Source organism: Telopea speciosissima, chromosome 2 (genome assembly GCF_018873765.1).
Source record: "Telopea speciosissima isolate NSW1024214 ecotype Mountain lineage chromosome 2, Tspe_v1, whole genome shotgun sequence".
Classification (NCBI taxonomy): domain Eukaryota; kingdom Viridiplantae; phylum Streptophyta; class Magnoliopsida; order Proteales; family Proteaceae; genus Telopea; species Telopea speciosissima.
The window spans coordinates 76748016-76760775 of NC_057917.1; the positions used below are offsets into that span (position 1 = coordinate 76748016).

General features: G+C 38.3%; 1 protein-coding gene across 1 annotated transcript; it reads left to right on the plus strand.

Annotated features, from left to right (window-relative positions):
- The first annotated feature begins 600 nt into the window (after nt 1-600).
- Nucleotides 601-12197, plus strand: LOC122650232 (probable sugar phosphate/phosphate translocator At3g14410). Its single transcript, XM_043843580.1, has 9 exons — nt 601-643; nt 675-814; nt 6018-6125; nt 6293-6327; nt 9444-9556; nt 9779-10040; nt 10908-11176; nt 11496-11646; nt 11738-12197. The coding sequence occupies exons 2-8, from the start codon at nt 713-715 to the stop codon at nt 11627-11629; spliced, it is 1023 nt and encodes a 340-aa protein (XP_043699515.1). The 5' UTR covers nt 601-643; nt 675-712; the 3' UTR covers nt 11630-11646; nt 11738-12197.
- The last annotated feature ends 563 nt before the right edge of the window (nt 12198-12760 follow it).

Sequence of the window (12760 nt, forward strand, 5' to 3'; positions counted from 1 at the left end):
GTAAAAAAAAAAAAAAAAAAAAAATAATAATAACAATTTGATTTGATGTTGGTGATTAGAAAGTGTTAATTTTGGATTTTTTTGAGTAATTTTTTTCTTTTTTTTTTAAGAGATTGGAGTATCTGTATTTTAAGAATTGATGCTGTTGATTTCTTTGCACACCCTATCGATAATCGGAATCAAATCCTCTCCATTATACGCACCCAGACACACATCCCGGTGCGCATCATGCCTCTCCAGCCGTTGGATAACTTAATGAACTGTAAAATCACATTAACATTATCTCTAATTGGACAACCGACAACACATTAACGAGAATGACTCCATCACCGACTCACCGCCATATCGGTGCAGTTTATAACTTGACCGTACCAATTAAAAAGTGAGAACCGTAATTTTTTATTCTTGTAATAAGTAAAGGTCTAATGTTCTCTGTACCGAGGGCGCAAGCTGCGCCCGCCCATACACATGGGGTGGAGCTAAATAACCTATGGCAGGATTGCAGGAACATGTATCTGGCGCAGGCTGAACTGTTAAGTAAAATAACCTGAAATTACGTTTCTTTCATACTCTTTCCTTGTACATACGCTTTCTTCCTGTCTTCTTCCTTTTCTTCGTCACTCAATATTCTAGGAGCAATTGTCTTACCGGGGAAAAGAGAAAAAATCTAGCGGCAATTGTCATCACAAAGTTCAGTACTTCGGTTCCGTCAATGGCAGGTAAAATGGGGAGATTGTGTAGAGAGGACGGCCTCACATATGCTTATATTCTTCTCTATATCGCCCTCTCCAGTGGTCAGATCTTCTTCAACAAGGTCAGGCAGATCTTCCTATTCATATCTAACAACAGTTGGTTCGTAATTCGATTTCAATTTCATTTACCAGATCTGTCGATGAACTCCAAGTTAACCACATCAGGTGGTCTTTCATTGCTTTTATTGTGTCGTGGTTTTACTTTCTGCAAATTCTAGTTTGGATTATTTATTTGAAGTTTTCTTCTTGAATCTCAATGGGTTAAATTTGACTTATCACGGAAGTATATGACCATGGGATTTGGAGAAAATCAGTTTTGGTTTTGCAAAATCTAGTGTTTGGTTGTGGGGATAGTCATTGTTGCAGAATCGGATTTACTCAACTCATGGGGGAGAGGAGATTTTAGTTGGTCATCTTTAGTGTTTGCATCCTGTGTGTTAAACTGAAAAAAAAATTAGAAATAGGGATTGTAAAATGATTTCAAGTTAATACAGAGACTAAATTTTGCCAAACATCTGCTGTTTGACAATATTATGAAATCTGAGACATTGGACAACTAGGATGACCAATCGCCTGTTCACTTGTTGCATCTTTATTGGATTCAGGAAAGCTGTTATCTCTGGATATTTGACTGACATTTAGTGATGCTAATAGTTGGGTTGGCTAACTTTTGTGAAGGCAATTTTGACAATAACTGTAAAATCACCCATATGACAGTCTTCTTGAAATTTAAACCCATAATGCTGCCAGCTGCCCTGCTAGTGAAAAGCTATAATTGTAGAAAATAAGAGAATGTTGCGAGATGGTCGTTCTTATATCTGTGGTGAAGGCTGTTTTCCTAGTAATTGATGTTGAGTCCAATGACATTATATGTTGATGGTGATTCTTCCAGAAATTAATGATTTAGATGAGAAAACCTATTGAGAATTAAAAGAAAATTGGAAAAAAAAAACATCATCACTTCAACAATCACTTACCTGCGAACCATGGCTGTCAAAGGCAGTGAGGTAAACAATCTGTTGTCTTTTATGTAAATTTTGACAGTACACACAGTTTCATGGACTCTATATGTGGCCTATCAAATTAGAATCAACATATCCATGCAATAGCTTTGCAGTGATATCTGCTCATCATGAAACAGTAAATACAGGATCGCAAACCATTGAAATGAGACTTCAGTTACAAAGCAAACATGTATGTTATATTACTTGGCAGAAGTCTATTCTCCTTGACCTTCATTTATTTTCTAGCATTGGGGACAGTCGATTATGGACACAACTTAGTTTCATGGAGAAAAAACGCAATTTATTTTCTAGCGTTTGCTCAACCATATGATAAACACAGGGAAGTTGCTTCAGCAATTTTTATGAGCTTTATCTTATTTTTTTATTACTCTTCAATGTTCTTTTTAAAGAGGATAGTGGATTACTTCCTAAATGATGTTCTGCTAATAATTTGAACCTTTGCAACTTCTACAAACTGAGCTGAAAGACTGTCTATTTTGCATGCATTGCATTCAGGGATAGACCTGGAGACAAACTGGTGTATTCAGTAGTGGAACAACTACTTTTAAGTTACAGTCATGATTTCCGTGGCACTTAATTTAGTAATGAATGTGATGCATTTTATGAGAAACTTTTAGATCAGGTTGTAGAAGCTACAAGAGACTTCGATAAATAAAAGAATTCACGTCATACATCATGGATTCAAAAATATGGAAGGGCAGATTAAAGCACTCAACAAATGCTTAACATGTACCTTCTTCACCACTGTTATACAAATGACATCTTAAAATGTTGTTGATGGTAAGTGCCTAAGTGGCCTCTGTCCATCATTATGCTGCTGGAAGCCTAGAACTATGTTCTAACACTTTAACTCTCAAACCTCAAACTGGAGCCCACGTATGGCTCCAAGGTAAACTCTAAGGCAAGGGCAAGGTGCCCAATGTCAGCGCCATATTTCAGTCATGTTCCCTTATTCCTATTTTATTTTCGATATGCAAGGTATGTTTCCTTCATCTTATGGGCCTGGGCATGTTGACTGGTTGCCCTTGGACATCAAGGCCGGCCTTTTCACGTAGGTGTCGTTTTGACAACTAGAGAACCTGCATATTTCCCCCTGTTGGATGAAGCGACAACCGATAATTATTTCAGTGAAAGGAGGTTACTGTCAGGACTGTAAGTAACCCAAGAGGGCGGTGAATTGGGTATGGTGGAATATGAATGACAATTTAATACTTAACCACCCAAAACAAGAGATGTTTGTAATTGTTGTAAGGTTCACAGACTACAAATAACAAAATTGAGAAAGGGGGAAAGAGACAATGATGGAAACAATGAGATTTAGAGTGATTCGGTAACCTTGCGTACATCCACTACCAGGTGATACTCACACACTTGGACTTTCCGCTATGTGATCAATTTCCAAATGGCATTGATCAAGTCTACTCACAATTGTTTTCTCGGGACCACAAAGCCAAAGTGTTTCGGCTTGCACTCAAACCTTGGTTTTTTTTGGGATTACTAATAACCCAAGTGCTTAGTTTCACATTTAGACCTGACACCAATGGAGATTCCTCAGTCTTCAACAACAATACACTTTGAAGAGTATTTGAGTATTTCCATGCAATTACAACAATGGCTCAAATAGCTGGATATACAAATGAAAGCACAAACCTCAAAAGGTAGAATATGCAAGATGAAAGGTCTATAATGATTCTCAATAAAACCTTTAAACCAGGACTAAAATGATGTACAAACGTGTGCCAAAGTCTTTGAGAGAAACTCCCTAAACCTCCCAATATATAGGAGGGACTAAAGACTTTGTCAAAAAGAGCCTCAAACGGCTACTTTTTGGCTTAACCGGTCGACCTTCACACATTTAGACTGTTAAAATCTACCTGTTTTATAACTGTTATTAGGTTGCTACAATAATTGGTCAATCATCGATCGACCTGTGCATCGACAGGTGACAGACCGGTGCCTATGTACAGATCGGCTGCATAGGCTGGTACCTGCCCACTGCTTGGTAATTTGGTCATAACTCGACTGGTGCCTATGTACAGATCGGCTGCATAGGCCGGTACCTGCCCACTGCTCGGTAATTTGGTCATAACTCGCTCTCTAGAGCTCGGATTGACCTGATTCTTTTTTTCATATGAAACTAGACTGAAAGAGCTACAATTTTCATGTTTTGAGCTAAGTCCAATTCCAATTTCCAACTGCACGACCACTTAAATTTCCCTTGAAGTCATGGGATGTGCAGAAACAGGGTGTAGGACAGAATTGTCCTCGGGTTGCGTCGACCGGTTGGGAACCAGTTGACCAGCAGGACTTTCTAGGGCAGAAATGGCCAGACTCTTTTGAATTGCATGACCTCCCATTGATGTTAGGTTAATATACCAGTCAAATATACCAACATTAGTCCAAAATGCTCCCCGACGGCATAGGCAAACTCAGCCAACTAAGGTTAAACCATTAAGTCATGTTAGGGTACTAAATGAGGATCACATTACAACTTAGGAATAAAAAGCATTACAAGTTAACACTAATTCCTAAGTCTTGATGTATGTCTTTGAAGAATGAATGCTTTAAGCTCTTGACCTAATGATGCTTTGACGATCTCCAATATTGTCTTACTGATGGAAGCTTGATCGAGTCCAATTGTGCTTCATCATCATCATGCCACAAAGGTGGACTTACTGGGGGTGCTCTTGATGTTTGCCGAGTGAGTGTCACCACATGCCACAGAAACACTTCTAGCCAATCGTGGGTGGAATCTAGGGTTGGAAGTGTGCTGGAATGGAATTGCAGAAACTTAGGGTTAGGGTTGGGTTTTTGAAAAGGGAATAATGGTGGAACCTAGGGTTTAGGATGGGAAATTAGGGCAGGGAATTGGATCGAGTTCTCCTTAGGGTGAGAGGGAAATTCATTCCAAATATGAAGGTATTTTGATGGCTGGTTTGGTCTGGGCAGAATTTGGTTTATGGGAATGATGTTCAATGATGGAGGGGATGTTAGGGTTTTGCGGTTTAGAGGATTAGAAGAAGAAAGATTAGGGTGGGGATGAATCAAACTCACTGTTGTTGCAGAATTCCCTTGGCAGCAGCTTGTTTGATTGAGAAACTTGAATAAAAATTGAATCCTTAACTAGAACTTGAAGGAGAGCTTCCAAAGAACCACTTGGGCTTCACACCGCAAGGTGTCGATTGGTTCAAACACCAATCCCACCAGCCTTGATCAAACACAAGACATTCTTCAAAGGAAGAAGACAAAGTTGCAGACCAGCTTCAAGAGTTAATTTTTTTAAGCATTCAATGAGGGAAAGATGAGCCCCACAAATGGCTTTTATTAAAGGCCTAAAGTCAAATTCCTAATCAGGCTGGGAGACTAAGAAGCCCCTAACGGACTCTATTACAAAACACAGCTTCTCTCAAATTCGTGGAGAGGTGTGGACCCAACTTATAATTAAAACAAATAGAAGAAAGGTGACTCAAGTCACTTGAATTGAACCACTGGTTCAAACCAGTTTTGATTGGTTCAATTTAAACACTAAAACATGAAAATAAACTAAGTGTAGAAGCTAATCCCGTATGCAACCTAATTACCTATACTTTAGGTCCATAAAAGTGACCTATTACATTGAAAACCCATGGGATCAAAGGCCCAACATGTATATAACCCAACCCTGGACTTATTCCTAATAAAACAAGCTTATATTGGTGAATCTGCATCACAGCCCCCTCTCCGTGTGGGTGGCTCGATTGGCTTAAGAAAATTATGCTTTCACATGCCATGTATTAGATTGAATGTTGGAAGGTTGATTGGTTAAATACTTGAGCATGGATTGTAAAAGGATATGTTGTGTTGAGTTAAAATCCACGCAGATGACGAAATTGGCAACTAGTAAATGGAAGAGTTCAAGACACTGATATAAAATGGAATTAGAAGGGCCTAAAGAGGTGACACGGCTATCATGGGAATGCTTGATTTCCAATTGTAACTAGTTATCATGCAAGATATGATATGCCATGATTGTCCTCTATCCAGCATCTGGAGTTACTCCCCCCCCCCCTTTTCTCATTTATATTTTTTATGAGTAACTTCTAGACTCTGGAGTTACTTGCTGTTCTCTGAAATTTTAGAAAATGATTGTCTCCCTTCTCTCTAGCTAGTCCTTTTTAATGCTGATTCTCCCATGGGTCTTTTGGTGAATTTATGTCTTTTTTCTTCACATGGTTAACATTTGATATTCTTGCAAATGCAGTGGGTTTTGTCATCAAAGCAAATCAATTTCCCATATCCTCTTGGATTGACACTACTCCACATGGTCTTCTCCTCTGTGTTATGTTTTATCCTCACCAAAGTTCTGAAGGTACAGATCTCTTTGACTTTGGATTTATAATAATTTATTTGTGGTACTCTGTGATCTCTATATATTTGATTTTAGGATAAGGGCTTGGTAACTGTGAAATATATTATTTATCTAAAGAAGATTAGCTGATTAGGTAATTTTGTATTATGCTGATTTTCTCCTTACAGATTATGAAGGTTGAGGATGGGATGACCGCAGAAATGTGAGTACCAATGAACTTGAGCTTAAACATCTTGTCATTTACCATGGCCTATAGGCTATAGCTTTTCTAATAATAATTACATCACAAACTCTTGTAACTGCTTTGTTAAAAAGGGTTAGTTGGGAAAAATATTATAGCTGGGTTACAGCGTCAAAATTCACATGTGTGAGTTGTAGAGTTTATTGACAAATTTCAAATTTCTATATTTGTTGCTTGGTCATTTGGAGGTGATCCTGAATCTTGATTCCAAAATCAAGTCCAGCTGATTCTAGAATACATGATTTACCTGATTTTACAATCCACTTTATTCTAACCTTGGATTCTCAAATCCAGTTTCCTCAATATGAACCAAACAAAAAATAAGGTCCAAAGTTCTCAGAATTAACTAGCAAATCTGAATCAAGCACCTTGAACTTCCATTGGAACTGGTTTTGGCCCATTGTCTGCTTCAAGACTCATTGCCAAACTCCCTTGTTGTGATGTATCCATAGATTGTGCTTTGTCTATGGTGTACATGAGCCTCCAATTAATATGACATTCTTTTACGAAAGAACAATATAAGCTATGGTAAGGGGAATTTGATACAAAATCTCGGGTGAGGGGAAACTGTTTCTCTCTTTGTGTGTGTGTGTGGGTGTGCCAACAGGTCTTTTCCTAGATATTTAGTAATCTATAATTCTATCACGACTATAGTGCCATAGTTCGAACAGCTTTCCTTTACTGCTTCGTCAATGGAAGATGCGGCTGGCTGCCGAAAGAGTCAATTGTTGTTGCTAACTTTATTCAGTAGAAATTGAGCACCATTTTCTGCATAGATGCCAATGAAAAAACTGGACCATCTTGTCAATGCATTGTTGTTTAATGTTGTTGGTAGAGGCAATAACCTCTTGCATGATATTTAGTATGATCAGTGCCGTTGAGATAGTTTTATGTGATAATGACATGCTTCTTATTTTCTCTGCCTGCTTTTAAATGAAGGTTAATCCCGAACCAGAAAATCCAGCAAGAGACTAGCACATAACAGGATCGCAGGAACAAAACCTGAATTGGGAGAAATTTATAACGTAAGATAGACAAGTTAGAATAACCCAATATTTCAGTTGAATAGTCTATTCTATTGGTGGAATAGGCCTACAAAATCTGGCAAAATTCTGATAACAGAATAGGGATCTTAAGGAAACAGATTCAGAATTTCAGAGAGAGTGAAATCAGAAGCCACTATGTGAAATTTGAAGTAAAACAAACTAGTAACTAGAGAGATACTGAAGAAGAATGCAATCTGAAAATTGTTCTAGAACAGGGGTACCGCAGGTTAGAAGAAGTAAAAATAAGTAGGAGAAGAAGAATACTAAAAGAGAAAAGATAGCACCTGATTTGCAGTAGAATTCAGAACTTGAAGAAAGCCATAGGCCAGAAAAAGATCTTTCACCCGTGTTTGCATAGCTCAACAGCTCAGTTTAATTCTGAAAAATCAATTCTATTACTCGGATCATGTCCAATTGATGGGGGTGTATACATATATGTAACCTTTTACATTTTTTAAATTGAATTGTAAAAGGACTCTTAAATTACTCTCTTATAATGAGTTACTTAACTTAATAGACTCAGAACATAACTCTAAAAAGCTATTAACCATCCTAATCTAACACAAACATTTAGCTACTAATCCTTTGTACTAACTTCACTCCCATTTTATAGGCTTATAATTAAGACTCAATACAACAAATAACTCATAAACAACTGATACAAGGCCCACAGAAACTATCCATAGCCAAAATCTGGCTTTCCTAAGCCCAATCAGGCAGTCTTGATTGCATCAGCTTTCTATTCATCAAAGCTGCTTGGTTGAAATTCAAGGCCAAATAAGTTGCATAATGGTCTCTCTCGCTCTCTCTTTAATTTTAATTTGTAATTCCCTTGAATCAAGTGATGGTGACACTGCCACAGTTTGAGATATATCTGTGATTTGACTTATTTTTTGTACTTTCTGTTTTGAAAATTAGATATTTCTAGAACCATTGGCATCCAAAAAGTTATGAATCGATATGTTTGTCTTTTGTTTAAATTCTGTTCTTTCACGTGGTGCACCTGTTTTGCAACCGAATCAACTTAACAATTTTATAACATGACTGCTTTAGTTCTGGTAATATTTCATGACTGGACCTCCGTTACTAAGATGCAACCTAATGTGGAGAGTGAGTAGAGCTCCGTTATTTAAATGCAACTTCTTGTGATATTTTGGTTAGGCATCCTGACAGAATGAAAATGTTGGTCCAGTAGTAGAAGACAAGAGATTTGGACAATTGGGCATTGGGCTCAGAGGATGCCTCTATGTTGACCATTCTTCCCTTGGTTCAAGGAAACTGTAAGGTTGAGAACAGTGGCTCCATGCACCAGATGTTGGAAAGATTTAAAGCTTCTCTCTATCAAGATGTGTCTTGTGACTTTGTGACAAAGATCTCCTGCAAAAGTCAATTAGGAATTCTTTTCGAATTTGAATGGAAGCATATGGTGGTGATGTATTGCCATAAGGTACTGCGGCGAAAGATTCCCTACGAAATGTTATTAACTTAAAATTAACCTCATGTGATTATCCATGATGCCTGGTTCTTTACTTCCAGACCCCATTTGGTGGGAAGGCAGGTAGATCTTTCATCTTTGTAGGTATTGTGAAGGCATTGTTGAAGAGAATCAAGTTTTTGGTGGGTCTTTATGCTTTCATATAGTAAAGGGATTCAAAATGCCTATAGCTAGGCATAAAAGGATCTGGATTCTGGGCATTTGCTTTTGTAGGTCTTGAAATCTTGCATTTGTTCCACTTGTCCTGACTCCAGATTTCAAGGTATGATTAGGTAGCCAACTTGTTGGCCAAGGATGTGGCGTCTTAGTTTTTTTGGTGTAATACATTCCATATTTTGAAAATATCTGTTACTTACCATGAGATTAAAGAGTATAATTTTGGCGTTTTACTATGCCTTCATTTGTTTATTTGCCCTTTGCTTCCTGTTCCCTCCTCTTCTTCCAATTTCTCCCTGTCCTTCCTATTTTGCGTGCGGTCTACAATGGTTGCAGTTCAGTTTCTTGAATTAGAAATTAATTAAAATCTCAACATGCAGGTATGCTACATCGGTCGTCCCAATTGGTGCGACATTTGCAATGACCCTGTGGCTGGGAAACACTGCATACCTGTATATTTCTGTTGCATTTGCACAAATGTTGAAAGCTATCAGTAAGTTGAATTTTCAACCACCTCCCTATATGTAGGTATAGAGATGCAGCTATGGCCCTCCAGGGGAACACAGCACTTTTAGATATTGAGACTCCGTCTTGAATTGTGTGTACATACATCGTTCCCTGCCTCATGGTTGGCCATTTGTTTTCTGTGGAAAGAGATTTTGGTCACACCATATATCCTGGGTTAAGTATGATTTACTTTTTTTGTCTTTTGCAGTGCCTGTTGCAGTCTTCATTCTTGGGGTAGCAGCCGGACTTGAAATAATGAGCTACAGAATGCTTTTTATAATGTCAGTGATCAGTTTTGGTGTCCTTGTGGCTTCATATGGAGAAATTGATATCAGCTGGGTTGGTGTGGTCTACCAAATGGGTGGTGTTATTGGTGAAGCTTTGAGGCTTATTTTCATGGAGATTCTGGTGAAAAGAAAGGGTCTCAAGATGAACCCTATAGCTGTCATGTACTATGTTAGTCCCTGCAGGCATGTATTTTATTCTCTCTCAAAATTTTAATCCATCATCAGCTTCTGAAATAATTTCTAGTGCAAGGGTGTTAGGAGTATGAAGTCATCTGATTACTGACGGATCCAGACCCTAGGAATACTGTCCAATTGTTGATTGGGATGAATCAGGGTCCATTCATTCATACCAGTTATGATACGTCTACCCTAGAGTTCCTCATTGGCAAACTTATAGCCTTACGGGACATTACTGGAATTTCAAGTATACAAAAAGTATATTTGTTGCTCTTTGGTGTTCTTCTTAGGCTTTTGTTTTCCTAGTATAAATTGGAGAGGGTTCTCTGAGGAAGTGGCATAGGGAAGTGCACCAGTGAGGTGCGACAAAACAGTATCATACATAGGAGGGCAGCTATGTCTTTTCATTTGAGGAGGAGAGAGGTAGACTTGCCCTGGTGGCTTAGAGAACCTTTTCCCTATAAAATTTGTCTGCTATTTTTAAAAAAAAATATTCTTATTTAAACTAGAATTTTTCTGTTTGGATGAATTACTTAAACTAGATTTGAGAGTGAAATACACCTTGAAACACCCGGAATTTTGTGGGCTTGGTTTGGATCCATCTAGTCTGATCTGCCCCTTGACCCACAGGACCCATGTTAGACAAAGATAATAAGTTTGGGTATGGGTATTCATGGACCTGACCCATTGACAGTTCACACCTCTTAGAAGGGTAAAGTAGGAATAAATTTACCCTACTCGACAGTTCTTATAAGTTGTACCCATGGTTACGTAAATTTATTTTTGCTTTACACTTCTTAACACTACTCGTTCAGATGCACTCCAACAACACAAAATTCCAACCAGCATAACCAAAGTTCTTTTTTCCTGCAGTGCTTTGTGCCTCTTCATTCCTTGGATATTCTTGGAGAAGCCAAAGATGGATGAAGCTGGGACTTGGACATTTCAACCAGTTGTGCTAATTCTCAACTGCCTTTGTACTTTTGCACTCAACCTGTCGGTTTTCCTTGTGATCTCACATACAAGTGCCCTAACCATTCGTGTTGCTGGAGTTGTCAAAGACTGGGTGGTTGTCTTACTGTCAGCTGTTTTGTTTGCGGATACAAAGCTGACGGTTATAAACCTGTTCGGTTATGGCATTGGTAGATAACAGTGGCAACTATCTTTTTTGATTTCCTGTTTTTGCTATAGAAGAAACCTGGTATGCTCCCCTGGAGATGGGTCTTATGCATCCTGGGATGTGTGCACATTCTACTTCAGTTGATCTGGATGTAGATTGTCCAAATCTTAGGTCAATCCTTGGGAGGTTCTGCATCCTGGGATGTGTACCATTCTTCAGGATGCTTTAGGTTTTCCTTAATTAAAGAAAGAATTGAATTTGTTATTAGTGTTCGAGGGTGATTTTTTTTTGTGTAGTTTATTTTTCTTTTTTAACATGAAAAGCTGTGTTTGCTTTTGCAGCCATTGCTGGTGTAGCTGCATACAATAATTTCAAGTTGAAGAAGGAAGTTTCAAGGGTCAACACTAACGAGTCTCAAAATGTTGAAGTAACATCGCTGGTCAACTCCTCGACTTCTCAAAGAGCAGATTCATAGACAGATGGATACTTCCGGTGAATTTTTTCTGGGTAATATAAACTCTGGTGCAACAAATTGGTATATTAATGTTTGCTCATCCTAATTGCTGTCTCTTATATAATATAGGTGCTTAACCTTCACCTTGGGCGATGCTAAAGATTCTTTACCTGATGAGGCAGTAGTGGGTTTCATCCTAGGCTTCTTCTCTCTTTTTCCCCCTCATTGGGCACCGCTTGAAGCCAAGGCTGATTAGCTAGCTAGTTGCTGTCGTTGTTATAATTTTTATTGTATTACTATGATTGTTTCACATGGTTATACAGAGGCTAGTATATTGGAGATTCATTGTTGTTAGCTGCAAGCTGAAGCAAATGAGGGGTGACGAAAGTGACATTGTAACATTTGATCCTCCTGAAAGGATATTTTTTTGAAACCTTCTGGAAGGAGTTTTTTTTTTTCTTGCTGAAAACCTACTGGAAGAGTTGGATGTTGGGTGGACTGTCAATGGGGGTAAACCATAAATTGACGATATGTTGTAAAACCATTTTTGGAATTCAATCATACTTGTTCATTTCATCAAAAGTTCTGCGAATTACTTTGATGTTGCAAAAATTTAGGCTTGATTAGGTAGGTTTACTCAGTTTGATGCCGAAATGGTTTTTTTTTTTTCATGACATAGCATTTTGTACTAGCATAAGTGACAATTTTGTTTCTGAAAAACTCTGATTTAGTTTTGGAAATCAGTAGCATGTTTGGAGATTTTCATCCTCTCAAGTGCGGTGCACTGCCCAGTGCACTTTTAAAGTGCATCGGATGGTGGCCACTGCACTTGTGAGGATAAAAATCCAATGCTCTTTAAAGGTGCACTGGGCAGTGCCAGTGCACCACACTTGAGAGGATAGAAGTGTTTAGGGAAGGGCGGGGGGAAACTCGTGACCTATTGGCTGTTTCTCTGTTTAATTGTTCATTTGTTCTTTACCCTCATGATACATTGGTGCTCTCGTGTTGATTTTGGTTTTCTTGACATTGTGCAATGTGTCAATATTATGTTTTTTTGGGCATAATAACCATCCTGGCAAACTCTGGCATCTTAAGTTTGGATTCTCCAGCACAATATGAGTGTTAAATGTGTAATGGAAATCTGTGTATTTT